This window comes from Zootoca vivipara, chromosome 7 (genome assembly GCF_965207765.1).
Source record: "Zootoca vivipara chromosome 7, rZooViv2.hap1.1, whole genome shotgun sequence".
Classification (NCBI taxonomy): domain Eukaryota; kingdom Metazoa; phylum Chordata; class Lepidosauria; order Squamata; family Lacertidae; genus Zootoca; species Zootoca vivipara.
The window spans coordinates 55083868-55111218 of record NC_142590.1 but is presented as its reverse complement, the minus strand read 5'-3'; the positions used below and the strand labels follow the sequence as shown (position 1 = coordinate 55111218).

General features: G+C 44.0%; 1 protein-coding gene across 2 annotated transcripts in view; it reads right to left on the bottom strand.

Annotated features, from left to right (window-relative positions):
* Window positions 1–26409, bottom strand: part of CNTN2 (contactin 2) — a 63871-nt gene extending 37462 nt beyond the window's left edge. Inside the window, exons 1-2 of one of the 2 annotated variants that reach the window (XM_088674301.1) lie at window positions 26274–26409; window positions 275–389 (exon numbers count right to left, since the gene is read on the bottom strand). In XM_088674301.1, the coding sequence (XP_088530427.1) occupies window positions 275–329 (55 nt within the window). In that variant the 5' untranslated portion in view covers window positions 330–389; window positions 26274–26409. Of the gene's footprint in view, window positions 1–274; window positions 390–25901; window positions 26115–26273 lie in introns of those variants that run through there. The other variant, XM_035123934.3, reaches the window with a different exon arrangement.
* Between the last annotated feature and the right edge of the window lie 942 nt (window positions 26410–27351).

Sequence of the window (27351 nt, the reverse complement as noted above, 5' to 3'; positions counted from 1 at the left end):
TGCCCTAAGCAGTGCATCTAGATGTCATTATCCACCTCCACAATAAATGCAGTAGTCAAATAAACTCCACACTGCAAATATACATAAGACAAACTACATTTCACACAATATATATGGTCAACAATAGAATTCATGTTAGCAGATAATTTCATGTTCTGAATTTTAGTTGAGAGTATGAAGAGGATTGTTACTTTACTGGCTTTAGTCCAGTTAGTCTCCAGGCTCAGCCTAAAGCTGGTCCTGACCTTTGAGCCAAGATGGAGGAAGCTCTTACCTGTAAAGGAGACGACGGCTAATGAAAACAAGACAAGCTCCACAGATGCTCCCATTGTAGGCTTCAGAATATGTGCTACAGTTCAACAAATGGAACGGAGGCGGCGGGTGCAATTCTGTAAGACATGGATGAGTTTACTTGTAACTGGTGAGCAGGATTCAACCTCACAGAACAGAACTCAAGCTTCCCATCAGCTACACTCATTTTAACCACTTACCGGTAATCTTCATATCAAATGCAATTTGAGATCTTTATGGTTTTTAAGTTTCTGTCATATTTGATCCTGAAGAGGTACATAGTTTTCTTTATACAAGTTTTTGGGACCTTTATCTAATTCCTGTGTGTTGAATCTTTTGATGCCAGTTAATTTCTCTGATTCAGTTCTCTTTGCCAACTTTTCTCGTCTTAAACTTTAATAATAAAAAGCCAGCTGCCTCTTCATTATCTTCTCTAGCTCTCAAGCTGATTTGGTTATATACATCATACAAAAATAATGTCATCTACATATAGATCCGCCCCGCTGTCTCCACAGACATGGGGACACTAGCACTGGTGCAAACAAACCTTGCAGATATAACCCCCTCACAAAGGATGGCGATTGCTTGCCCTGTCTTGGGATTATGGCCACTTGCCACACTAATAGCTGTGCCTGCCCCACTCTTCAAAAGGAAGGTTCAGGGGGTCTGTTGCTTGTTGGACCAACACCTTAGCTTGCTCTTAGCCATTTATCCTCTTACGTCCCTGCTGAACCTTGTAACCTGTAGTTTGCCTTATGTACTGATTTGATTTGAGCATTAAAGCTTTTGGCAGAAGTATCGAGCTGGGAGTTTCAGTTCTTCATTTGGCAGTAAGGGCCAGGACCCATGAGAAGGGCTGAGGCAGCTGCCTCAGGTGGTAAAAACGCATGAGGCGGCATCCCTCCGGCCGCCCCGCCACTTCCACCACTGGCAGAGAATTGGTGCCATTTTCTGGCTTCTCACAAGATCTTGCCAGAGCCCACTGGTGCCACTTCGCAGGCACTAGGTAAGGGGAGCTTCCGTGGGGCTGGCGCAGCAGCGGCACTTTCCCAATGTGCCTCAGGTGACAAAATGGGATGCATCACCCCTGGCTAGGATACTTTGGAGGCAGAGCTGGTGTTACCCTCTTGCAAGCAGCCACTATTTTTATTGAGGCAATGCTTTTTCATCTAAGTAATATAGCATTAGCACAATGATAAAGAAGTTTAAAATCAATGATAAAAAACCCAACAATCAATTGCTGACAACAAAACATTAGAGGCAAGGATGAGGCACAAAGATACACAACAAATCATATATTATATCAAGATGAATGAAAATCAAGCAACATAACCAAGAAAATATGAGTAGAAAAAGACCGCAAGGTGGAAATATTACCAACTGTCACCAAAAGGTGAATATATTGGTATTATTTGAGAGTCTCCCCCCCCCTTTCTTTGTGTGTCAGTGTTGCCCTGGAATAAATACCAAGTTGAAATGAATGATTCCGGTTTAGATGGATCTTTGGCCTCTCTCAGCTGACATGTTAAATTAATGTTTGTTCATTACCTCCCGTACTTTCCTTATCTAATCCTTTTGAGAGGGTAGCTCCAGCTGTCTCCATTTACATGATTGAAACAGGCAATTTTTGGAGCCAAGTAAGGCTGCCATTCTTAAAACACAAAGGAGTAAGCTCCACTGAACATACCGAGACTTACTTCTAAGTAAACAGGGATATAGGATCCTTCTGGTGATATAAGGGATAATGTTTCCAAGTAGTAAAGTAGGCATGGCCAAACTCGCCCCCCTCCAGATGTTTTGGGACTACAACTCCCATCATCCATAGTTAACAGGGCCAGTGGTCAGGGATGATGGGAATTGTAGTCCTAAAACATCTGGCGGGCCGAGTTTGGACATGCCTGTAGTAAAGGAACCTAGAATCCTTTTGGACATGACATTTCTAATTTCCCCACCAGTTGCCTGGGCAACGGAGCATTCCTACTACCATAAAGTGGTAAAAAGTATGTACTTCCCCTTCCAACACATAGGGCTATATTGATGGAAGATCCTTTGTGTGATCTAGTTAAAGTACTATATCATTATAATAATAATAATAATATAATTTATTATTTATACCCCGCCCATCTGGCTGGGTTTCCCCAGCCACTCTGGGCGGCTTCCAACCGAATATTAAAACAGTACAGCATTAAACATTAAAAACTTCCCTAAACAGGGCCGCCTTCAGCTGTCTTCTAAAAGTAAAATAGTTGCTTATTGCCTTGACATCTGCTGGGAGGGCGTTCCACAGGACGGGTGCCACTACCGAGAAGGCCCTCTGTCTGGTTCCCTGTAACCTCACTTCGTGCAATGAGGGAACCGCCAGAAGGCCCTCGGTGCTGGATCTCAGTGTCCGGGCTGAATGGTGGGGGTGGAGGAGCTCCTTCAGGTATACAGGACTGAGGCCGTTTAGGGCTTTAAAGGTCAGCACCAACACTTTGAATTGTGCTCGGAAACGTACTGGGAGCCAGTGTAGATCTCTCAGGACCGGTGTTATGTGGTCCCGGCGGCCACTCCCAGTCACCAGACTAGCTACCGCATTCTGGATTAATGCGCGTTAGCCCTGGACACTATGTAATAAGAACAAGGTTCCTCTGAGCAGGAGCAGAGTACCTTTTTCTTCCCACAGCGCAAGCACAAATGACCCCTAAACATTTGCATACTGAGCCCTGACACTTTTCATAAATATGTCACTACGGTGAAGGTACGATGCTAGTAAAACTCACCAGGTCCCAAAGCCACTTCATTCAGGCAAGTATCCTATTATTGCCCAGAATGCAGGATGCACACACCCTATTCCTTTTGAAATCTGAGGCTCTTTGCTAGTTCTAACAAGAAACAAAGGCTAACCCAAATCATCTGAAAATCCAAAGGTTATTTTTAACATGACATTAAATACCTTTAGCCTTTCTGGTGATGCACATATAAGTGCAATTAATGCAGGCAGAAGGAGGAAGCGAGCTGCTGTTACGAACTTAGGTACATTTCAACCCTTACAGATTCCACATATGAATTATAGATACATGGCTTGAAAATATGTAAAGAAAAAGAAAACAAATAACACTTATAGCATCGCATGGGAAAACACCAAGTCTGCACCTCTTGCACCATTATTCACTTGGCCTTTCTGCCACGTGAGGACGGCTTGCTGGGCTTGCATTATTTGCGACTAGGTTCACCACCTGCACACACTTCTTCACTCAGCTGTTTCTCTCTCACAAGAGTAAAGCTAAGCAAAACACTTTCCATATTAAGAAAAGCAAATTTGGAAGGGGGAATCAGAAGAGAGGGTAGCGTAGGACATGGATTCTGCTTGCCATACGACCTTGGACAAATCAGTTTTTAAGAAGACCTGATCTGTTGCAGTACTCTGTATTGAGACATAATAGATATATACCATGCATATTCATGTATATTTAAGTAATTCACAGGGTCTGTACATAAACTAGTATTGGCAACACAATGAGCCATGAATGAAAGATGGGGCATAGCCGCCTTCACAATTTCTGCTCCCGGACTTCAAATTCAGCATGCTTGGTTTACACAGTAGAAAGGCAGTATCACTGGGTACGAGTCCTCTGGGACTTGCAAAGTCAGCCACCTGAGCCCTTCCATCTCTCACAGCCATCGTGGCAAGAAATCCTTTCATCTAGGCTGTTTCGAAGATTCACCCACTAACCTGTTAAATCAAAAAGCATCCGGATTTCATCTAAAATCCAATCACGATAATTGCCTTAAAACCAAGGACTGCAGTTTTGTGCGTGTTGTGAAATTCCAGGCCATGAGCTAGATGCAGAACTAAATTATACCAAAGTTATGAGGCTACTGAATACAGTTTTGGATCAAATATCTCCCCAGACTATTTATTTGTTTGTTTGCTTATTAAAAGGATGGATGATGCTAAATTTCTCTCTCTCTTTCTCCTGTGTATCAGCTCAGCAGGTAGAGTCAGCACAAAACCAGCTACATTTAGTTAGTCAAATGAGCAGATTTGTCTCAAAGACACAGGGGGTGCAGACAGCGTTGAGTAAGGAGGAGGCTGTGCTGATTATAACTCAGCTCTCCATTTTCTTGCTTTATAAAATATAGATGCTGTATTCAAATGAAAGTGAAGCTGGTCCCTTCTCTCCCTGGGCATTTAGCCTAAACAAACTATAGTGTCAGGGGAATAAATGGCTGAATAGGCAATCACATAATAAAATAACAGCAGTAGAACTGCAATAATTTTAGGTGTGTTAATTCTCCTGTCTTTTCCCTCCCTGCCTTCCAGCAGGTCATGAGTGACTATTACAATGTGAACCCCAGCTACTGTCGCTCTGAATTTACAGACTTCAGACTCAGTTTCTATTACTTTCAAAAGTACAAAATGACTATATAGTGCTCAGAGCTCTATGACTCACATAATGATATTTCAATCGCCATTTCTTTCTTCATTTCAAGACCTCTTTCACACCTCCGTTTCTGGTGCATGTGAATGTAAGGCTCGGCTCATAAGCACTACTTACATTCAGGGAATGCTTATTTTAGCAACAGGATGACCATTCTTCATTTCAGACGATCCCAGCACTGTTGATCTTCATCATTTTGTTAACAGTAGCTTGGGCTTTTCAGACAGCCACACATCAATCACTACCTGAAGCTTTCTAAGTGTTATTTTTAAAAATATTTTTGACCAAGGAAAACATCAAGGCAGGAAGGGTCAGGCCAGAACCTAGCAGATGGGAAGAAGTGCTAAGAAAGCTGGTGATATTTGATTAAAGGTGTGGCATACACTGGAGGAGGAAGAGGACTGCAGGGGGAGCACACACACCCCAGCAGTGCGATTCTGGTGGGGTGTGCCATCATGGCTGCCCCCCGCCTGCGCTGGGCACCACACCCCTAGGACGTGTGCCACACCCCTGCGGGCAACACGGCACGCCCCCAGGACACACGCCACACCCCTGTGGGAGGCCCGCCATGCCCCCGGGACACGCCAGCCCTGCCCCGCCTGCTCTCCGCCCCCCTGGTGCCGGAGCACGAAGCTCTGCCAGTGGTGGCATATGTCCTTCACAATCTGAAAAGCTCTTTGTTCGTTATGCATTTAGACATCTCTAAAGACAGTGGGCTATATCCAACGTTGGTCAGAAACTGATGGGTGTGATTAATTTAGGTTCGTTAATTTATTTGGGTTGATTTGAAGTAGGGATTTGGTGGATATAACCCATCGAAAGCAATTTTTGCATCATGGTTCCTGAGATCAAGGAGTAAATTTCCATCTACATCTGGGTACACACACCTGAATGCTACTTTGAATCAAGATGGCAGACTATCAATACTGTAATGATTTTGTTGCTGTTCTTTGTTTCTTTGTTGTTTGTTGTTTAGTTGTTTAGTCGTGTCTGACTCTTCGTGACCCCATGGACCAGAGCACGCCAGGCACTCCTGTCTTGCACTGCCTCCCACAGTTTGGTCAAATTCATGTTGGTAGATTCGAGAACACTGTCCAACCATCTCGTCCTCTGTCGTCCCCTTCTCCTAGTGCCCTCAATCTTTCCCAACATCATGGTCTTTTCCAGGGAGTCTTCTCTTCTCATGTGGTGGCCCAAGTATTGGAGCCTCAGCTTCACGATCTGTCCTTCCAGTGAGCACTTTGTTTCTTAGACTTCCCAAACAATGCTGGGTATGGGTTCTAGAATATCACCTGAGGGCACATGATTCGGCTAATACGCTGAAGCTAAGCAGGACTGGGTCAGATCCAGGCATGCCTGCAAGGGAGACCACCAAAGACCACCACCTATACCAGAGCTTTCCTAACTTTCCATGTTGGTGACACACTTTTTAGACCCCTTTCCAGCCCCAGGAGAAGCGCGGGGAGCGTTCACACGCGATACACTACACACTGCAGCCAGCACACTAATGTGCCGTGACACACAATTTAGAAAGCTCTGACCTATACCAATGTGAGTTACATGGGGGAAGAAAAGTGAGATATATGTACTAAAGAAATAATTGTATAAACACAAAATTCACTAATAATTTTGCCACACGAAACAGCCTACATCTTAATTAGCACGTACTTCCACAAAAGTGTCCCTATCTTTGAAATACTGATCTTGCAAACCCGATTGAGAATATTTTCTATTTCCCTTTATCCACACAACTCATTAAAAACAACTCATTTCTCCAATACCAGTGCAGATTTTCAGGGAATCTGTACTTGCATTCTTTTTCTCTCCCCCCACTGTCTAATTGAATCTAGTAGGCTGCTTGGAAACATCTAGCATCTTGTCTATTTTTTGTTTGCCAGTCTCTTTGCCAATGTTTTGCAGGCCAAATTCAATAGTCCATTATTTCGGCCTGCCAATTATAAGATTTTTCTCTCTGCAAATTCAGCTGATCATGGTATGGAGGCTGCTGCCTTGAAGGCACTTCTATGGTTGAGCAGCCAGCATAAACCACTTACAGTATTCATCTAGTAAAGGTAACGAGGAATTTGCTGGAAATGATAAACAATCCAATATATCTGCTCGAAGAGAATTTTTCTTCATCCCTTTCCCAGCTCCGTATGACTGGAATTCAAGAAAAGGTTTTGCCATACTCCTTTAGGCTGCAAAGTCTGCAGTGCAGATAATGATATTCTGTGTAAAAGGCATGTTAATTGTGTACTGTCATGATTATCCTGTATCCTGCAGATCCAGTAACAGTTTTGAGGATGTTCCACACAAGCTAAAGGAAATTCATGTAGTAAATAAATAGCTCAAGTCCTGCGTGCAGTTTATCACATGTGACAATGTGACCATGTAAACATTTGCCATGGGTTGCAAATTGCAAATGAGACTCAAACAATTTCCTGCATAAAATAACTTCCATGTAGGAGATTCTGTCTGGATAAGATGTTTTCTTAGGTCTGTTTTACACACCACATAGCAACATATTAGAGTTCACCATCAAGCATCCATTTAACAGGGAACCATAGTCAATCTTTGCTCTCTGATAAGGAAAAACCTGTTCTCCATAGGACACACAAGTCTCAAATGCCTGTTTACCATACTCATACAAAGGCACAAAGAGGCCCTCAGATCCAGCACTTCATCCACAGATGGCTATAGATAAACCAGGACCTAAATTCAGAAGAGGGGCAAGAGCGGTATTTGCCTCTTTTCTTGGGATATCATTTCAGAGCTGACTTGATGCTAGTCAAACCGTCTGCTGATGGATGCCCTCCTGCAAATGCTCCTATCCACTAGGATAGTGCAGGAAGCTGCATGAAAGAACATCTACTAATAGTGAAAGACAGATTGGCTATCTCATAGATGCCCCCGGGACCTAGGATGGATCCATTATCAAGGAACTGATGTTATAGCCAGATGCCTACCGTTCCTTTGGGTCTTCCTGCTTTCCTCTCTGATAGGATTCTTTGAGCAAGCTGATGCCTACTTTGGGAAATGATCATAGAGGAGAAAAATCACACGTTATGGCTGTGGGCTATTCCGTAGTTCTATGTACATTAGCAGGACAAGCCCTAGCAGTGGCTGTTAAAAGGGTATCCTGATAAAAATGCAACTTTTTCCATTCCATTTTCATTTCCTCCCACTTTAACTTGCTTATATCCCACTTTTTCTTCCTGATGGAACCCAAAATGACTAAGAGCAAACAGAAAACAAAGTATCAGAATAATCGGCAAAAACACAGTACATATCAAAATATAAAATGACATGCTCAACACAGAATAGGTTGTTTGAAGTACTTGATATGTTCTCCAGACTACCCTGTTCGTGTGTTTCTTCCTATTTCTATCCCAGTTATTTGATTAGAATGATGCTTATTTTTGATTATACTTTTATAATTTGCTTATAATTTGCCTATTTGTTTACTTGTTATTTTTTTTTATTCATCAGTTTATGGTTTATGAAACTCTTTTAAAGAATGAAATAAAGGTTTTTTAATATATATATATATATAAAAAATGACAAATGATTCTTCGGGATCCTGTAAAAACACCCAAAGAGACTGGACACAGGCCCATTTAAGGAAGGTGTAAATGGGTGATAAAGAGACTAATTGTGTGCAGGGCTGGACCTGAACATTTTGCTGCCTGAAGGATGAGATGATGCCTGCTGCTCCTTTACACCCAGAAGCTGCCCAGACAGACTATTGAATCTTACTTCAACATGGGTGATGGAACAAAATCTCCTGAGGGCAGCAGATGCTTAGGGAGTGTAGGCCAGGCCACACTCTGCTCTGTCATCCAACACCTTGCTGCTGTCTCTCCCCGTCCCCTAGCATTGGGTCATCCAACACCTCACTGCCCAAGGTGGTTACTTCACCATAATTAATGGCAAGCTACAGCTCATGGTTAGTGAAGCGAGAAAGCAGCAGCGAGCTCCTTTCTGGGAGCCCACACATTTGTGTAGACCCAGTAAGCCATAATTTGGCTTACTGTGTTGTGCAAACTAGGCCAATTTCTCCGAAATGGTCACAGCCTCATGTTTGAATATCCATGTGATGAAGGTTTGAGGGGGAGAGAGATTATCGAAAAAATACCACCACAGGAAAAGTTATGTGTCTACAAGGCTCAAAATGTCTTCTCTAAGCACCCCAAACAAGAAAGAAAGAAAGAACATGGCTGTTCTCAACCTCACAGAAGCCTTAATCAAAGACATTAGGAGTAGCTTTCTGAAAGAACAAAAGCATACATCCATTCTCACTATCCATTGGTTATTACAATATAATTAGGTTTCTTATCCAGTTAATAGGAACACCGCACAAGACATTAGCTAAAGTCAACACTATAAATACAAACATGCATTTAATTGAAACCATTGGTTAGTCCATTTGTCTTGGCACGATTTGTCTTTTACAAAGCACATGTTAATATATTGTGGTTGCTCACTCATCACGTCCACTCTGAAGAAACCTGAGAGAAAAAATGATATGTTCGTTCAGGCATTTGTGACTGCTTAAGCGGACTGCTAGTTGGTTAGACCTGAAACCTGTTTTGGTGGATGCAGTGAGCTGCTTTGTTTTTTGTTTGCTCAAGTTCATTCTCTGACAGTGGAGACTATATTAAACCCTTTGATTGCATATATTAAACTGGACAAATATTCCAATTAACAAAGAACAGTGATTTTCCCAAAGAGAGCAACCAATTGTGTAACAGGGGCAATGTGTACTTTACAGGTCTGTGCAAACCAGCCTTGTAAATCAGTCCACAAAAGTTACCAGCCTGAAAAAAAATGTTTACTAGCTGCATTAAATTTCATGCACTCATCTGCCTATAATTCCTTCTCATCTATTGCTACCAAGCTAATGCTTGAATATAAAGCTGACACGAGCATACAACAAGTCCAAAACTTGGCATTAGATGAAAAATTCAGGATCTTTCTAGCTCTCCTCCTTTCATTTTTAATATCAGCATGAGACAGAAATCAAACAACTATTTTCACTCTATGCCATATGCCAGGCAAAGCTTCTGTTGCTCCATTTCGATTTGCCATGCTGCTGTTAAAGCACAGGAGCAGGGTTGGAAAGAGCAGGTTCGCAATTACAAGCCAACCTATATGCAAACATATTTATTTTGTGTAAAACAAGCCACAGCATAAAATACAGAATTTGAGCTACATGGGGCAGAATGTTGGTTATTATTAGTTTTAATACAGAATTCATGCAATCATGACAAATCGGGTTCTGGCTTTTACAAGGCATCCTCTAACCAGGAAGCTTTTAGTACCAATTAGGGTTGTCACTCAGTCAAAGAAATCTCAGGCTATTATGTTAGACGTTTCGTGTGGTGTGTTCTTTCTTATATATAAAAAAATTCTTCACAGTAACTTTGTTTTGGAAAAATGCTTGATACTTGCAGGTGCCCATGCATTTATAATCCTGTGGGTTGGAGACTAACAGAGAGGCAATAAATGTGGACAGACCCTGTGAGCCTTTATCGTTGCAGAGAGCAAGCTATATTTCAAGGGGGGGGAATAAACACCACTATCTACTACATACTGTGTTTCTCCGAAAATAAGACACCGTCTTATATTTATTTTTCCTCAAAAAACCTCCCACTATGGCTTATTTTCAGGGGATGTCGTATTTTTTTAATTAAGTATGAAACAGTTTAACCTACAAGGTTAAGCTGCCTATCACTATGGCTTACTTTTGGGGTATGGCTTATATTCCTTAAATGCTTAAAAATCCTGCTATGGCTTATTTTATGGCTACGTCTTATTTTCGGAGAAACAGGGTAGTACTTTAAGCTCTCACTGCCCTTTCTCTGCTTGAAAGGATATCTTATGACTACCCATCTTATTTGGACAAATGGGCTGCCTATATTAATGGAGCGGGAATTGGAATAAAGATTGCTAGTTTCAAAACAGACTTTGTTTTCAGGCAAGGCTTGTATACACTTCTGCAGCAGGCGCCATCTTAGAGGAGGCGCCCACCCTTGGAAAGCCTCTTCCAGCTTGGCACACGCCAGTTGCAATTCCTAGACATCTTTAAGTTAAAAAATAAGGCACTTTTAAAAATGTATTACCCTGTTAATTGGGGACACCTTTTCAGTTGATCAAGAAGGCTTTAACTGATTAATCTAACTCTAATTCAGACTGCAATCCCGATGTGCACTTAGGTGGGAATGAATCCAGCCAGATTTACCTCAGGATAGGATTGTGCTGCTTAAATGTTGCAGCCGTAAAGGTAAAGGTAAAGGTACCCCTGACCATTAGGTCCAGTCGTGACCGACTCTGGGGTTGCGCGCTCATCTCGCATTATTGGCCAAGGGAGCCGGCGTATAGCTTCCAGGTCATGTGGCCAGCATGACAAAGCCGCTTCTGGCAAACCAGAGCAGCACATGGAAACGCCGTTTACCTTCCCGCTGTAGCGGTTCCTATTTATCTACTTGCATTTTGACGTGCTTTCGAACTGCTAGGTTGGCAGGAGCTGGGACCAAGCAACGGGAGCTCACCCCGTCACAGGGATTCGAACCGCTGACCTTCTGATCAGCAAGCCCTAGGCTCAGTGGTTTAACCACAGCGCCACCGTAGTAATCATATTAAGTTCTATTCCCTTTAGCACACACAAAACTACACCTGACCCACAGAATGATAAATATGGGTCTTTAAAGTTGACAGCGGTGCTGTGAGATGGGCCTCACTCCCAAAAGCCGTTTGCAAGATCAAGGCTCAGCTCTGGGTTAGGAAGTGCAAGAGTGAAGATGAGAGGGCTTCCATCTAAGCACCTGCAGTGCGCCTTCCTGTCATGCTTCTGCAGAGCTTGTGGCTTCGAGGTCTACTTGAGCTCAGACACTTTTCTCTTTCAAATATCAAACATTGTATTGCGAGTGTTTCCATCCCCCAAAGCGGCGCCGCTAACACGGCTAACTTTTCTGGCCCGCTTCTTGTCACATCCCAATGCGCTTTTACCCCAAAAGCTAACAATGCCTCCTCATTCCACCAGACAGCCAGGACTGAATCTCTCCTCTGCCTTTCACTGTCACTCACACACATGCATGCTCAACATTCCCTGGGGAGGCAAATGCACCTGTGTCAGGCCAAGCCCTCAGCTTTCCCTATCACCTTGCCTTTTCTCATCAGTACCACCCTGCATCTCTGCTCACGTTCCCTTGCTCCTCACGAAGTTCACACGTGCACCCACTTTGAGTTCTTCTGATTTGCTCTGACAAGCAGGAGGAAAGCCCTCGCTCATCACCCTGCAGGGCTACAGGGCTTGGCAGGGCTCTGCCAGCTTGGCAGTACAGTACTGTGCTTCTTCCCTCCCTCCCTCCATCAGCCTCCAGCCTACAACCAGGGAGAGGGTATTAACAGGATGAGATGTGAGGCTGTCTCGAGCAATGATGGCTATGCAATCTATTAAACCAGAATGGATGAGTGTCGTTTAAACCCCTCCAGTCAGGGGACCAGCAGAAGACTTGGGCAGGAGTCTTGTTCTTTGCTGCAGCTGCAGCATCCCATAATAACTGGGCTATTCCAATGCTGCTGAAGTGGTTGAAGCGGGGGTACAAGGGCTTGTGCCATGCGAAAGTTCATTTGCAAAAAAAGAAAGAGATGTTGCGAAAGAGTACAAAGGCGCCAGATTTCTATTCTACCTCTCTTGTTTGTAAAGGCCATGAAATAATTGATGCTGTTTCCGTCTCTGTTTCCTTATTCTCAAAATAGTAACAGCCAATCATTTGCCCGCTACTTTACTAATAATAAACTACTATTATCTGCAACTGATGGCGATGAACACTGCCAGAAATGGATCAAAGCCCCAGATTCCAAAGTCCCTTACATCTCAAAGGGCTCAAACCAGAGTTGCTGCTGAAATTTGCTAGTTTTAGTGTTTCAGGCAAAATACCCGATTACTACAACTGGCAAAATGGAAACCTCCTTGACAATTCCCAAACCTGCTTCTCTTAAAGCACAAATGAAATTGTATTTTATGCACCAGCGTACTGTAGTGGTTTGAGTGTTGGACTGGCGAGATGCATGTCCAATCCCTGCTCACTATATACCTGCTCACTAACCTACCTCAGAGGGTTGTTTTGAGATCCAAAATAAGGAGGGAGGGAACTGTGTAGACTGCCTTGAACTCCTTGGAGGAAGGCAGGGTGTAAATCTAAGAAATGACAATATTTCAATCAGGATTTCTGTGAGCAGAGATAAACAACACCAGCTTCTGATTGCAACAAATCAGGATGCTCCTGAAGACACAAATATTTTATTGTTATCTTATGTTGTAATTTACACAATGGCCCAAAAGGTTTTGCATCACAACTCTTTGCTGAGTTAGAGATGTGTTACTCATATCCTTTAAAGGTAAAGGTAAAGGGACCCCTGACCATTAGGTCCAGTCGTGACAGACCCTGGGGTTGCGGTGCTCATCTCGCGTTATTGGCCAAGGGAGCCGGCGTACAGCTTCCAGGTCATGTGACCAGCATGACAAAGCCGCTTCTAGCGAACCAAAGCAGCATATGGAAATGCCATTTATCTTCCCGTTGTAGTGGTACCTATTTATCTACTTGCACTTTGACGTGCTTTTGAATTGCTTGGTTGGCAGGAGCTGGGACCGAGCGATGGGAGCTCACCCCGTTGCGGGGATTCGAACCACCAACCTTTTGATCGGCAAGCCCTAGGCTCAGTGGTTTAACCCACAGCGCCAGCAATACGATAATTGGAACATTTCTTTTACATAGGTGAAAGCACAGCTTGTTATCATCTGCGGTAGAGAGCATATGGCATAAGCCCAGCCATCTTCTATTTGCTCACTACTGCCAATACCTTGTAGGGCTGTGGTATGTTCATTAATTTCTGGTCTAGGACTGGGGGTTTGGGCTTTACTGATTCATTGTTCGACTACATGATGGGATGGGATTGCAACAGAACACTAATGTATGTGGACCAAGTGATTACCCTTGAAAATTTGCCCTTTGACTGCAGTTTCAAGGCATGTGTGCTGCTGAAAGTGAAATCCTCTCTGCTCCCTCCCTCTCCCCCAAAGAAAGGAACACATGACTGGTAAACTCTTTCTTGGGTTTCCTCTCACTCATGTGAAAAGGCCTGGGGCGATGCAGTAGCAGAATGCAAGAGCTCAGTTCCCAGCTCAAATTCACAATCAAACGAGTGCTAGATGTAGCCTGGCATCATTAAGATCCTCTTCAACAGCCACTCTACATACTGGCAAATTTGACTGACCCTAGTCAATCATGTCTGATTTCTCACAAATTAATTTGATTAGATGCCTGCAAACTGAAATCCAGCCAAATCTGTAGAGTAAGCATGAACAAATAAACAACCAACAAGTAAACCTAGGGGCTTGTCCACACCTGCTTGTTCTGTGCTTAGAAAGCATGGGTCTGAACTGTTTTCTGCTTGTCCTGTGCTTTCCAGGCACAGATCTGAGTGGTTTTGCCCTTGCCCAGCCACTTTCCCATGGAAAACCCATTCTCTAGTGATAAATCAGAGCAGTGGCAGTGCAAACAGAAGTGTGGATAAGCCTCCAGGAAGGACAGATCTAAACAAGTCAAGAAACAGTTCTCCCATAAAGGACAGCCCAAGACCTGAGATAACAAAAGGAGGGCAATCCTGCAAGCCTTAAAAGAATCCAAGCTCTGAAACATGGGACAACATTGCTTTCCTTTCAGTGCTCATCACTGTTTCCCAAAGATACAGTGTTTTCAAAGTCATCAGAATGATTAATCTAAGCCACATATCAAAGTTATTTTAGCAAACATCACTACAAGCCTAATAATTCATCATAACCCTTATCTATAGATATGCTACAGTAACTATTGCCCAGGTTCAACAAGAGGGATAACCCATATGGAAGCTGCTTCCACACACCGATTTCTTTGATGAATTGGGAATCAGTTCCAGATTGGATTAGGATGGACACTGGGATACCTCTCTGCATTGTGATGCATAGGTGGAAGTGAGGCTTCCAGCATTGCCTCCTAACTGAAAATGTGCCATATGGAATGGTAATCTGTATTTAAGAAATGCCACCATATGGAAGTAGTTTGCCTCTCCTGCAAGTTAATGGCTAAACAATGATTACCCAACAGATAACAAGTTTATGTTTTTCCTCAGTAAATATGGTAAAGTGTAGCACCCCAAGTCCAAGCCCACCTCCTGTATGGGAAGTTAGTCCTATTAAAACCAACAGGACTTGTGCTGTTAAATGTATTGAGCAACTAGACATTGTGGCAGACAGCTCTGGCTTTAGCAAATCCACAAGGAGATGGCCTTGGCATTCGTTTCTGTATAGAACCATCAGGATGGTTTGCCAACATCTTGGCAGAGTCAACAGTGATTGCCCTCTGGACGACATGCGTGTGAGATCATAATTTTGATATTACTAAAATTCACATGACACGGAGTTATTCTGAATAATTGGCTGGTGTGTGATGGGTTGGATCTGAAGAGTTTAGGGTCTTAATTTTACAAGTGCACAGGATGCATCTACAATGAATTTGGGAATAAAAGGTATGTAGCTTCCATGCTCCTTGCTTAATGTTATGCTAGCAGCACTGTCTTTCTTCACAAGACCCTCAGCTGTTCTTTGCTGTTGCCATTTGGCAGGCTCCTGGTGACTGTTTTTCTGGCTGGAATGGCCGAACCTAAAGCTGTTTGTTAACTCTCCTTGGCTATGTATTATAGTTGTTTTTCGATGCATAAAATAGCTCCAAGATGCATCCCTGACTTATTTTTGGCGTTGCTCACTCCGTACTATAGGTAACTGATTTCTTAATTCCTTAATGGATACTGACTGCTGATCAAAGTCAGCTACTGGTAGATGCCTCCTGGCTTCCTCAACAGCTATAAGGCATCAACTTTACTGAAGAATGTGAAAAGGTCTCATTAAAAAAGAAGAGCTTAAGAAAAGACATCTTGCAGAACTAGCCAACCTGGTGCCCCCGAGATAGTATGGATCACTACTCTCATCATCCATGACGACTGGCAATGCTGTCTGGGATTGATGGGAACTGTAGTTCAAAACATTTGGATGGCACCATGTCAACTACCCCGGTGTACTCTGATTTATGCCTACTTAGCATTCCCCATTGATTGCCAGGGGACATTCTCTCAGGCAAGTGTGCATAGAACTGCAGTCTTAATGGCCAGGATTGCCATTGGCTAGGAATTTGTTGCCACCACCAACCCTTCAATATCAAGTGGGAATAAATATAATTCAAATTTGACTTCGTTTTACAATTTGAACACTTTCGGTTTTAAAAGGGATTATCACCTTGACTTTTAAGGATCAACTTATCAAATTCAGGGATATAAATAGATTGGTTGGGTGGAGTTGTGTTTTGTTGCAGTAGTACGACTTGCTGTTTTGCTATGATTTGTATGAGAGGTACAGTAACCCCGCAAGGATACTTGGATAATGTTGGAGATGAGGTGGAGGTGGGTGAGAAATGTGGACTATGTGAGCCATGTTTCATGAGAATGTGTTAGTACCACGAAAAATTATCACCACCCACCACCACCCAGTTTGGGACAAAGGCAGAGCCTTGGGACTTGAGGATATCTCTCAGAAATTGACCTACATGTAATCTTTCCTATGAAATAAGAAGAGAGCCAGTGTAGTGTCAGACTAGGAGCTGGGAGACCAGGGTTCAAATCCTTACTTGGCCAGGAAGCTCCCTGGGTGACCATGGACCTGCCAATGCCTCCCAGCCTAGTCTACCTCACAGGGTTGTTGTTGGGCTTAAATGTGGAGTGAGAGAACCATGTAAACAACCTTGAGCTTGTTGGAGAAAGAAGTGGGATATAAATGATGATGACGATGACGATGATGATGATAGTTATTCAGATATGAAGGTATACCCAAATAAGACTGACCAATCCTGTGTTTTAGACATCTCAGCCCAAATGCTGACATTCTTTCCACATATCTACAGGATATCTAAGATGAAATAAAAATAGGTACTTCAGAGGTATTTAATATTTGGTTTAAAAGAGTGGTCTTGGTAATCCAGTACAGAAGGATTAGAGAGCTGAAAGTGTTGAACAATATAAGCCTTAGCAGGGAATGCAAAAAGTATCTCCAGTGCTGCTGTGATGAACTTTAGGCAGAAACTTCAAAACTGAAGCAGCTTCTGGGAACACCAGAAATAAAAGTTCCTAAATCCCTGCCTTGAGCAAGTTGGTGGTGCTAATCCCACCTGGGTCAAAAATGCCAGCACAGGAGATAATAAAGGGAAGGGCCATGGCTCAGTGGTGGATCAAATGGTTTGCATGCAGAAGATTCCCAATTCATTCCCTGAAATCTATAGTTAGACAGAGAAAGACTCTTGCCTAAAATCCTGGAAATCTGTTGCCAGTCAGAGCCAACAATAGATGGACTATTAATCCAAAGGTTTAAGACAGATTCCTAGGTTCTCCCCTACGACGACTCAGAAAAACATTCCCCTGCCTTGCTGTTTACAATAGTGTGCTTCCATGATATTCACAGAACCTTCACTGGCAGGACACAAAGCAATTCAGACTTCCACCTAGTACTGGAATTGAAAGGTCTAGGAAGATCAGCAGCTAATTTGAGAAATTCTGTTCATGATTGATAAAGAACTGCAAAAACTGGTTTGGTTGGAGTTTGGAGAAAGAGACAAATGGAGTACCCAATTTCTGTGCATGCTAATGGTATCTGGACACTCATATTAAAACACGTATATTTGTTTATTTTTTAAACCCCTCTCCCTTTTCTGTTTGGAGATATTCAACGTGGATGACAATAGAAAAGAACAACAAAAGAATAAAATGATTCCATCTCACCCAAAAGATTAAAACTGCACTAAAAATTGCATAACTTGAAACCAGATAACTTGTAGCACAAGTTGAAACAGATGTTGGTTTCTTATTTGTGGTTGCAATGGGACAAGTGCTGTCTGGAAGCTGAGGGGGAAGGGAAGGTAACGGGTGCGAACATTTCATCTATGAGGGACAGCCTTCAGACACACTAGGGGTAAGGAGCTGGCTCTGGCCAGAGGACTGGATCCTTCCCTCTCCCAGACCCCACAGCCCAACTATGACATGTGGGTGCAGCCTTCCACCTGCCAATCATCTGACATTACGTGACAACTAAACACACCTTCCCATCACATGGTTCCCCCCCCCCCAAGTCCCTGGAAACTGTAGTTTTCCCACCACAGAGCTACAATTCCCAGCACCATTGACAAACTACAGTTTCCATGATTCCTTGGGGAAGTGACGTTGAAATGAGAAAATGGAGATGGATATTTTAGGGAGATGGATATTTTAGGCATATTTTTAGGGACTGAAGTGGTCTCAAAGGTGCTACTGGAAGGAATTCTTTTATTTTTTGTTTTGACTACGTCAGACCAACACGGCTACCTACCTGTAACTATTTTAGGGATGGTAAGGATTGAGGGAAAGAAGGACAGGAGTAGATTGGGTGGGACAAAAGATTGTTCCCATTGCTTTAAGGTTCAATTAGGCTTTTTAAGAACTCGCCTTCTCCTTCATCTGAGCCTGTGGGAATAGTGAGTCATTCTCTTCTCCCCACATCCCCTCCCTGACCTCTCTCTCATGCACAGATTTGTGCAACCCTCCCAGAATGCTAATACTACAAATGCGGATAAAAAATATATTGTAATGTTGTACAAAGAAATGTCACTTTTGCCAAAATCGACAAAACGTAAGTTCTGTGTACAGTATATGGGGCTCCAAAGCTTGGTAGATTTCACATAAGTGTTTTCCATAAAGATAACTTCAGCTCTGCCTTTATATACTGTAGCTAGTTGGGTCTTAGGAGTTGGCTGTTTGCCATCTCTGTGTTTAGAGGATGAAATGTGAGGGGAGAGACTTCCAGCCGTCCAGCAGGCAAGGCCTTTTCCACCTGCCTTGCCCCACCTTCCAGTCTCTGCTTCTCAATTTGTATTGTACTGTTTTAGGCACTGTGACTTGCCATTGCTTTTATTGATTATAAATTATAAATTATTGACTGTAATTATTAAGAGTGGATTTCTGTTTAATATTGATATGCTGATATTTAATATTCTATACAATTCTAATGGATTGCTGAATGTTACTTTAATTGATATTAGTTACTTATTTTAAAGTTATGTTTTATCATTACATTTTTGTATTGGATTAGATTGTTACAAGGTGTACATCTTTGTTTCTTCAGCTTTTAAACCACCTTGGGTATAATAAAATAGAAAGGCGGTACAGTGGGTCCTCAGGTTGCGAACGTGATCCGTGCGGGAGGCACGTTCGCAACCCGCAGCACCGCGCCTGTGCATGCGCGGGTTGCGATTTGGCGCTTCTGCGCATGCATGAGCACCAAAACCCGGAAGTAACCCGTTCTGGTACTTCCGGGTTCGGTGCGGTGTGCAACCCAAAAACACACAACCTGAAGTGTCTGTAACCCGAGGTATAACTGTATACAAATTAAATGTGAAATGAAATTCTCTGCAACAGTTTCTGGGTAAAACTCCTGGGCATGCTACACTTCTTTTCATCTCTAAAAAAACAAAATATATATACTTTGTATTGCCTTGTCTTGCAATTGGGAGACAATTGCAAGAAATGAGAAAAGCAGCCATGATTATTATTTTTTCAGGGGAGCAAGCAAGTATTGAGGCTGAACCCCCCCCCCAAAAAAAACTACTTTACAGTCAAATCTTCTGATCAAGACATCTGCCCTGACATTGAGCTCCAGCTGCGATGGATGCCTGGCTTGAACAGAGAGAAATACAAAGGCTTTAAACCACCAGGGACAGAGACCATCCAGGGCTTCATCTGCTTAAGGTCTCGGTTTACCTTTTTATGAGTACAAGGACAGAGTGAAGACACAGCAGAGAAGAGACCACAAAAATTAATGGCGTAGGAGAGAGGGGGGAGGGGAGGAAATTAGTCATCCTCTAACAATGACTAGGAGAATATGGAATGCAATGCATCAAAACGCAGCATATCAAAACCCAGAGAAATCAATTAAGGAAAGGAGCCAGAAAAGAAATGTCAGGGATATTCTGTGCCAGTAGGGCAAAGAGTATCTGCCAGTCAGGAAGGAGCATTATGAAGTAATGAGCCACAAATTCAGTTCTCCAGAAAGCCCTCCTAATGAACTGCTGTCTCTGGAACACTATTTTCTCCTATAAGCTAAGCCTGTTTAACAGGAAGCATTACAGAAGGTGTGTCAGCCGTACAATGCGCTCTTCCTCAGAAGTAAGCCCCACTATGCTCAATGGGGCTTACTGCCAGGTAAGTGTGCTTACGTACAATTGTGTGCTTACTTACAAGTGTGATTGCTTATTTACAGCTTTGAGAGGAGGGTGGGCTGTTTTACACATGGCATGCTACACTCTCTTAGCGCCTACATAGACCAGTTTCAAGGCACTGGTGTTGTCCCTGCTCCAGCCCCATAAAGCTGGGACAAGGAGCTGGAAACTTGGGGGGAAGTCGAATTATAAAGCCACAATAGGACTGTAGTCTCTTTGGACAAGAAACACTGCTTGGACTACTTGTCCTAGTCATCCATTCACTTAAAAGATGTATATTCTGACTTCTTATTTGCAGTAAGTAAACGTTCAAAAAGGTTTGCATCAAATCTTTCCTCTAAAAAACCCACCAAAATCTTTCACAACAAACAATATTCCTGTCTCAGAAATCATAAAGCAAAAAGCACAAGTTTACAGAATATGTAGTCCAAGGAACCAGAGTCCTTCAAAATTCTCAGTAAATAGAGCTGTGTTTTGAACCCGGTGATCCAAGGAAATCAGCAATGGTGCTTGGTGAATATATTGGGGGTGGGGGGTGGAATTGTTCACAGACCTGGAGTGGGTGTGTGAGCAAGGAAGACGGAGGCAGGCAAGGCAAGGGAAGAACAATGGCTTAGCTGCACAGGCATGTCAAACATGCGGCCCTCCAGATGTTTTGGACTACAATTCCCATCTTCCCCAACCACTGGTCCTGCTAGCTAGGGATCATGGGAGTTGTAGGCCAAAACATCTGGAGGGCCGCAGGTTTGACATGCCTGGCTTAGCAAAACACTCTCTCTCTCTCTCTCTCTCTCTCTCTCTCTCTCTCTCTCTCTCTCTCTCTCTCACACACACACACACACACACACACACACACACACACACCTCTTCCTCCCGACCTTATTCTGTACTCAACACTAATGTCTCATAACAAATGTAACTGATCTGTAGAAAAGACTGTACAACTTGAAAAAAGAGACAAGGCATGTACTTTTGGAAACCAAGAAAACATTTAATTAAAAGTTATTTAAAATAAACACACAGGGATTTTAGGTCTGTTTTTGGTGTCCCATAAATTGGAATAATCAAAACATAAAGGAAACCAAGAGTGAACAGCAAAATAGTGTGGTGCAGAACATTAAACCTTAGTTACAATGACAAGGCTATGTTGTTTTTAATATAAAACAAGGCTACAAAAACAATGCCAGAACCTAGAAGCCAAATGAGAAATATATTATGAGTCTCCTTGGACTAGATGACCCTCGTGGTCCTGTCCAAGTCTACAATTTTATGTTTCTACGATTCTCATAGTGAAGATCCAACCTGATTATCAGAATTGGCAAGGATTGATAGGCTTAAATGGAATTTATGGGAATGTGGACTTGCTCTCTTAAGACCCCACTGGACAGCCTTAAGCGCCCAGGACAGACACCAGTCCTTGGTCTCTTTGCATAAGGGAAAGGTCTCTGCTATTGGACACAGAGTGAAGCTCAGAAAGCAAGTGAAATGGCACATGGCTGGTTCAGTGTTGACCAGGGCAATGATTTTTCTCTCAGCACTCATTCTTAAGGGCACTATCTCAAGGGAACCCATTACCAATGGAGGAGTTGTGGGCTCTAATAAGATATCAAGCTCTCTGACCATTTGGTAATGCTATGGGTTCAGCAGCTTGCTTCTATCTAGTGGGCTCCCAAGAGCTTCAATAATATGAGAGGACTTCTAAAATCTGCTTTTCTTCCTCTGCTAGCCTCTGCTTTCTCAGATGTTCTGAGGCCTGAATGTAGGGTTGTTGCCAATTGTGCATTTTTAAAAAATAAAAACATTTTTCCTTTTGTGTATATATTCATATTTATGCATCATCCTACCAGGCATGAGGTGTTTTTTTTAAAATAAAATAAAACACCCCCCCTTTTCTCTTTCCCTTTCTCAGTTGTAGTCCACATAAGTGAAGGTACTCCCTCCACATAATATCTCATCAATCTGCACAACCTTTCACACCTGCCTCTACGAAACCAACCCAATGCTACTCATACCTAGCTAATGAAACCAGTGGAAGAAACCTCACCAACTTGAATAAGAGAAGAAAACTGCCATTCCCCAGCAACCACAAAGCATGCAGGGTCATTTGATTCCAAGTGGAGAACAGCTACTAGAGATCCCAAGAAAGGTAGGTGAAACAAGCACTCTTATCATAGTATGGGGAATAAAGGTTTTTGCAGTCTGTATCTGACAATTGCTAGTTCTATCCATATGCTAGCAGTTTTCTAACGGGGAGCATGTGCAAATCCTTGGTGCCTTTTTTTTGGGTCATTCTCTACCAATGCCATCAGTTATATGCTACTGTTGTTTAGGCTCCCTCAATATTCTGCAAGCAAAATCCTGCTGCGCTTCTGTTATTTTTGCCCCAGGATCCTGTCTAGTTTCTTCCTCTAATCCTGATCCTAAACTCATTTATGTCAGGACTCATTCCTGCAGTGCTGCTCACAGTGGCCATATGTCTTATTTGAGAGAGGACAGACCACTATTTAAAGATGCCCTGTATTTTAGAGGTGAGGAACCCTTGTTGAACTCCAGCTCTCTTCAGCCCCAGTCAGCATTGCCCATGGTCAGAGATGATAGAAGTTGTAACGGCAGTGTCTCCACCCCTTCTCTACTTGAAGGGCTGTCCAGACCAAGTCCATTTTAAAGAGAAGAAGGCCCTTAAAGTTCCCATCAACAGTGAACACGTAAACAGCAGAGCAGAACGACCAGGCACTCAAATCTATTGGTCACATTCTTCCCCTCTACACTGGTTTCTATTTAAATCAGTTCTGAATTTGCATCTATGTATATTAAATGAGCACATGCAAAGTTGATGCAGATTTGCTCTCTTTTCTTTGGTGATGCATAAACGGGAACCGTAACTTACATCCACTTCACTCACCTCCAGCAGCTAAGCAGATTTAGCTAAAGAAATTAAAGACACAGGAAGTCACAGGTTGCGTCTCACTTACTTTTTGTTTAACTTTCACCTCCTCTTGTTTAGACTCCTAATAATGCTCCCAAGAGGCAAAAGAGAAGTTCAAGCAATAATTTGCCATTCTACTCTATCTCTGATGTAAAAACTGGATGAGAAGGGGAATTATTTCCTTTAAAAAAAAATCCAAGGGAGCATACTGTGAAAATATTAAGAGGTTGCCTATTTCAGGATTTCTTCTGAAGAATAAATAACACTTGGGAAGTGGGGCGGAGTTGGGATAATACATATGTAAATACCCACCTCTCAACCCCAATCATTTACAACAGATGACCCACAATCAAAAACTGATGGGGAAAACCTGCTTCTGATCCTGCAGATGGGAGAAGCAGCTTAGAGTTGCTAGTGCTTATTTTGGGACATGGCTCCTGTGCTTTTAACAACAGCTGTGTGACAGAATGACAGTCAGCAGGCGATGCTTCTCCTGCCTGACCCTGTATCACCACACTAGGTAAACCTCCACTTCCTGAACTGCCTCTTACCTGCCTGCTAAACATACAGGAATAAGTTGGCAGTTCTAAATATGTGTCACTTGCATGCCTGTCGCTAGATCAGAAAGAGACAAGATGGAATGAACAAAAGGATGCTGGACTTTCTAGATTCAGACATCCAGTCTGTCACCTTCCTTTACACTTTGGATTGCTTGCAAATCCGCTGAACTATCACTGGCCAAATCAATCACAGCAATAGTAGCTCTCTGTTCAGGGCTCCCATACGATCAGTGCAGCCTTCACAGTCAGCCATGCAATGTATTTTCACAAGCATCTGTGTTGTTTTCAAGTTAATTCATACTTCAGGCTGGTCTCGGCATGCTTCCTCATCCTCTGCCCCCTTCCCCACATATTCAGAGCAGCCTTCTTAACAGCTGTGTGTATATAAGTAAAGAGAAATGGACCAGGTGGCTTTGCTTGTAGCCAGATGGGCCAGTGACTGCATGGGGAGCAGAAATATGTTCAGTTTAAATCCACAAGGGTTTACATGAAATGTGGTCTGGGTAAAGGACAGTGATCCAACTGCTAGCAGCTAAGCAGGCAGGACCTGGCTTGGAAAGAGGAAGGAGGCTGGTGTTATAAAGCCCCGACCCTTTGCAGAGTCTTGTGGACTGTGTAAGTGAGACCACATTCTACTGGACTAGAAGGTTAGAGATCTGTTGCTGCCTTCGTGGTGCCACAGGTTCTGGGATCAAAGCCTCAGCCCCTACCAGGAGGAATTAAACAAATAAATGGCCCCTTTGGCAATGATATGTTTACTGATTATTACGGTACTGAATTGAAAAGCATAAACCAAATGCTGACCTTACAGGTTTTTATTTAAATTGTGCATCACAAACAAATGCCTGATCATGGAGTATGTGGTCTATGATAGAATATGCAAGCACTTCAGTTATTTGATCCAGAAAGCGATGGCTGAAGCTGCAAGCCTCCAAGCTGCCTCTCACCCACTCAGCTGCAAAAAAACAACAACCCAGTGGCACCTGGAACCTACTGAGGAAGAAGGCTTTTCAGAAAACAGCAGCAGAGCCCACTTTCTCAAAAGCATGTTGCACTAGCCTGAGTTGGCAGGCTGTCTATGCATTTCATACACAAACAGGTGTAGAGAAGAGGCGTTTGGCCCCAGCCGCACTCTTTACAGACAAGCTGTGAAATGCAAAGGCTAGAATGGCATCTTATTGCCTGGGTTGGAGCATTAGCAGATGGTAGGACATGATGCCGGATAGATCTGGTGCAATCACAAACAGAGATACTCTGGATAGAAAGGGCAAACAGCTCTATTTAAAATTGTCTTTTTAGCAACTCATTCATTCAGCCTTGATGCCAAAGAAGTTGAAACTTGCTCAGGTCAGGCCTGCACAACCTGTCACCCATCTTGCCAATGAAGGCAAGTAGTGCAGCCTCCCAGGTTCTTGACAACTTTCCTCCCCTCCAGCCCTTGCAAGGCTCTTAGTAAACTCCCAGACAGGAAGAAGAACCAAGTAAGTGATCTAGCACTTGATGGGCTACCTTACAAAACTAAGGAGCTCCACTCAGCCTGGTAGGTCACAAAAGTTGTATGCGTTTGCTCCAGATCCAAATGAAACACAAAATCAGTAAAGATTGGGACTGTCTGGGCACTTATCCATTCTGTTACCTGAAGGCCATTCCATTAAGTAGCCCCCACCCCACCCACCCCTTCTACAGTTACTGTACATACTGCTCTAGGAAGGGGGTGGTGTCCAAAGTGGCTTAATAGGCTTGAAGACAAAAAAACACAACACCCACACAGAACAGAAGCCAGCGCTCCCTTCCCTCTGCAGCCCTAATGAGACTCTGCTTGCAGTAGGAAAACTCAAACTGATCCCATCCTATTGCTTTGCTCCCTCCCCCAGATCTCTTCCAGTTCAGGTGTGGGTGGTCGTTTCGACATCCCTTTCCTTGGTCACACCTACGTGGCACCGGTTCAGAAAAGAAAGTAAAAAAACCTGGGCCCTCCTGCCATCACTTCTTCCGACGCGACACCCCTTGCAAAGCATCGCAGATAAACACGCTTTCAACAGGGACCGCACCCCATCCCGCCGCCAGCCCTTCCCTTTTCACTGATTGGCGACCCTCTTGGGCACCACTCCCTTGGCACCGGCAGCCCCTTCCCTGGCATCCAGGCCATGCCCGTGCCATGCGCCCACCCACGCCAAACCCATTGCCATCACTAGACAGCCCCGCTCGGGTGCGACGGCGTGGCTGAACGACTGATGTCATGATCTCCATCTCTCTCTCGCCCCCCTCCCCCTAGACTGAAAGTTAGCTTCCACCTTCCGGAGCAACCCAAATCTTGGGAACAGAGTCAGGGGAGCCTAAAAGGACACCCCGCGCCCCCTCCTCCTACCTTGGGAAGAGAGAGTGGCTGGATCGGCACGTGTTTGCGCGTGTGGCGTGCCTGCGCGAGGAGAGCCTGGGAGCTCTTGATCCAGTAGCAGCAGCAGCAACCCTTCCTCTCTGCTGCCTGCCCTCCTTCTGCAGGTGAGCCTTCGCCTTGTGCTGCTGCCTGCCTGCCTGTGTTATGTGTGCGCGCCCTGAGCCACTGCAGCATCTCCGCATTAGGATGTGCTCCTCCCTTCCCCTCCCTTTCCCTGCGCGCTCCCTCTCCGCCCCCCCCCCAACGTTCCAGAGAGAGAGAGAGAGAGAGAGAGAGAGAGAGAGAGAGAGAGAGAGAGAGAGAGATGGGGGCACCCCCTCCCTGCCCCCTCTCCGCTGTTACCTCATTTGCCAGGACCAGTCAGCGCCTGCGAGAGTGACTTGCAAGCGGCATCCATAATGCATGGTCTTCCTGGGCTGGCGCGGCTGCTCCGAGCTCAGACGGTCCCTTGCAACACTTGGGTGGGCGGGAGGTCGGCTTGCCCTGGGCGCACCCCGTGGTGAGGGCTGCGGGGGGGCGCATATGGTCGCGCGGGGCGAGGGACACGAGAGGAGGGGAATCTCCGGCTCGGCCCCTCCCCTGCCCGTTTACATTCTTAGGCAAATCGAGATGGGGAAAGAAAACCAGACTTCCAACCCCGCCCACCTCTCCGGCAAATATTTAATTCCATAATTGCGTGTGTGGCACAGGATATAATTTGCGGCGTGCAAGGGCCAGCCTCGGAGGCGCACATCCTGCTGAAAGGCGATTTCCCATCTCTGGCTAGCATTCTGCAAATGGTGCTGCTGGGCCTGTTTACAAGGATATCTGTACAGTATCTATATCACAGGAACCAACTCTTAGGGGCCAAGGGGTGCTCCCCCTAAAATAGGGGCCGCCCCTCCCCCAAAGTTGATGGGCATTGCCATCCAAATGGGCTTACCTGGACCTCCCCAATATTTTATTCTAGTTGGCACCCTTGACCTAAATCATCTATTATCTATTTCTATCTCTGTAGCTATCTATCTCAAGGTGGGCAATCCCACTCGGGATTGCCCCCCTGCTAACTTTATTGAGGACCCTGTTACATGGACCGGATAACTACATTCAGTGCTTAATGCGGAACCCAGAATTCATGCCCAGAAATCTGTGCTTCACAAAATAGCAGGCTAGTGTTTTTATTTCTTTCTGAGATCGCATGCAGAAAGTGTGTTGGAGCATGTGCAGAGAGCAGCATTTCCTCACTGCTGCTGAGTCAGTCTACTCAGCCCAGTCTGCTACCATGCAGCTGCAGGGAAGAGAGTTCTTTCTAATAGGCAGCCAGATGTGCAAATGTGATTTACCATGGCATGTAGTGAGCCTTGTGTATGGTTTTAACAATGAGTTTGTAAGTGACTGTGGAGGCCAATTCTGGATCCACACCTCCTTCCACAGTGGGGGC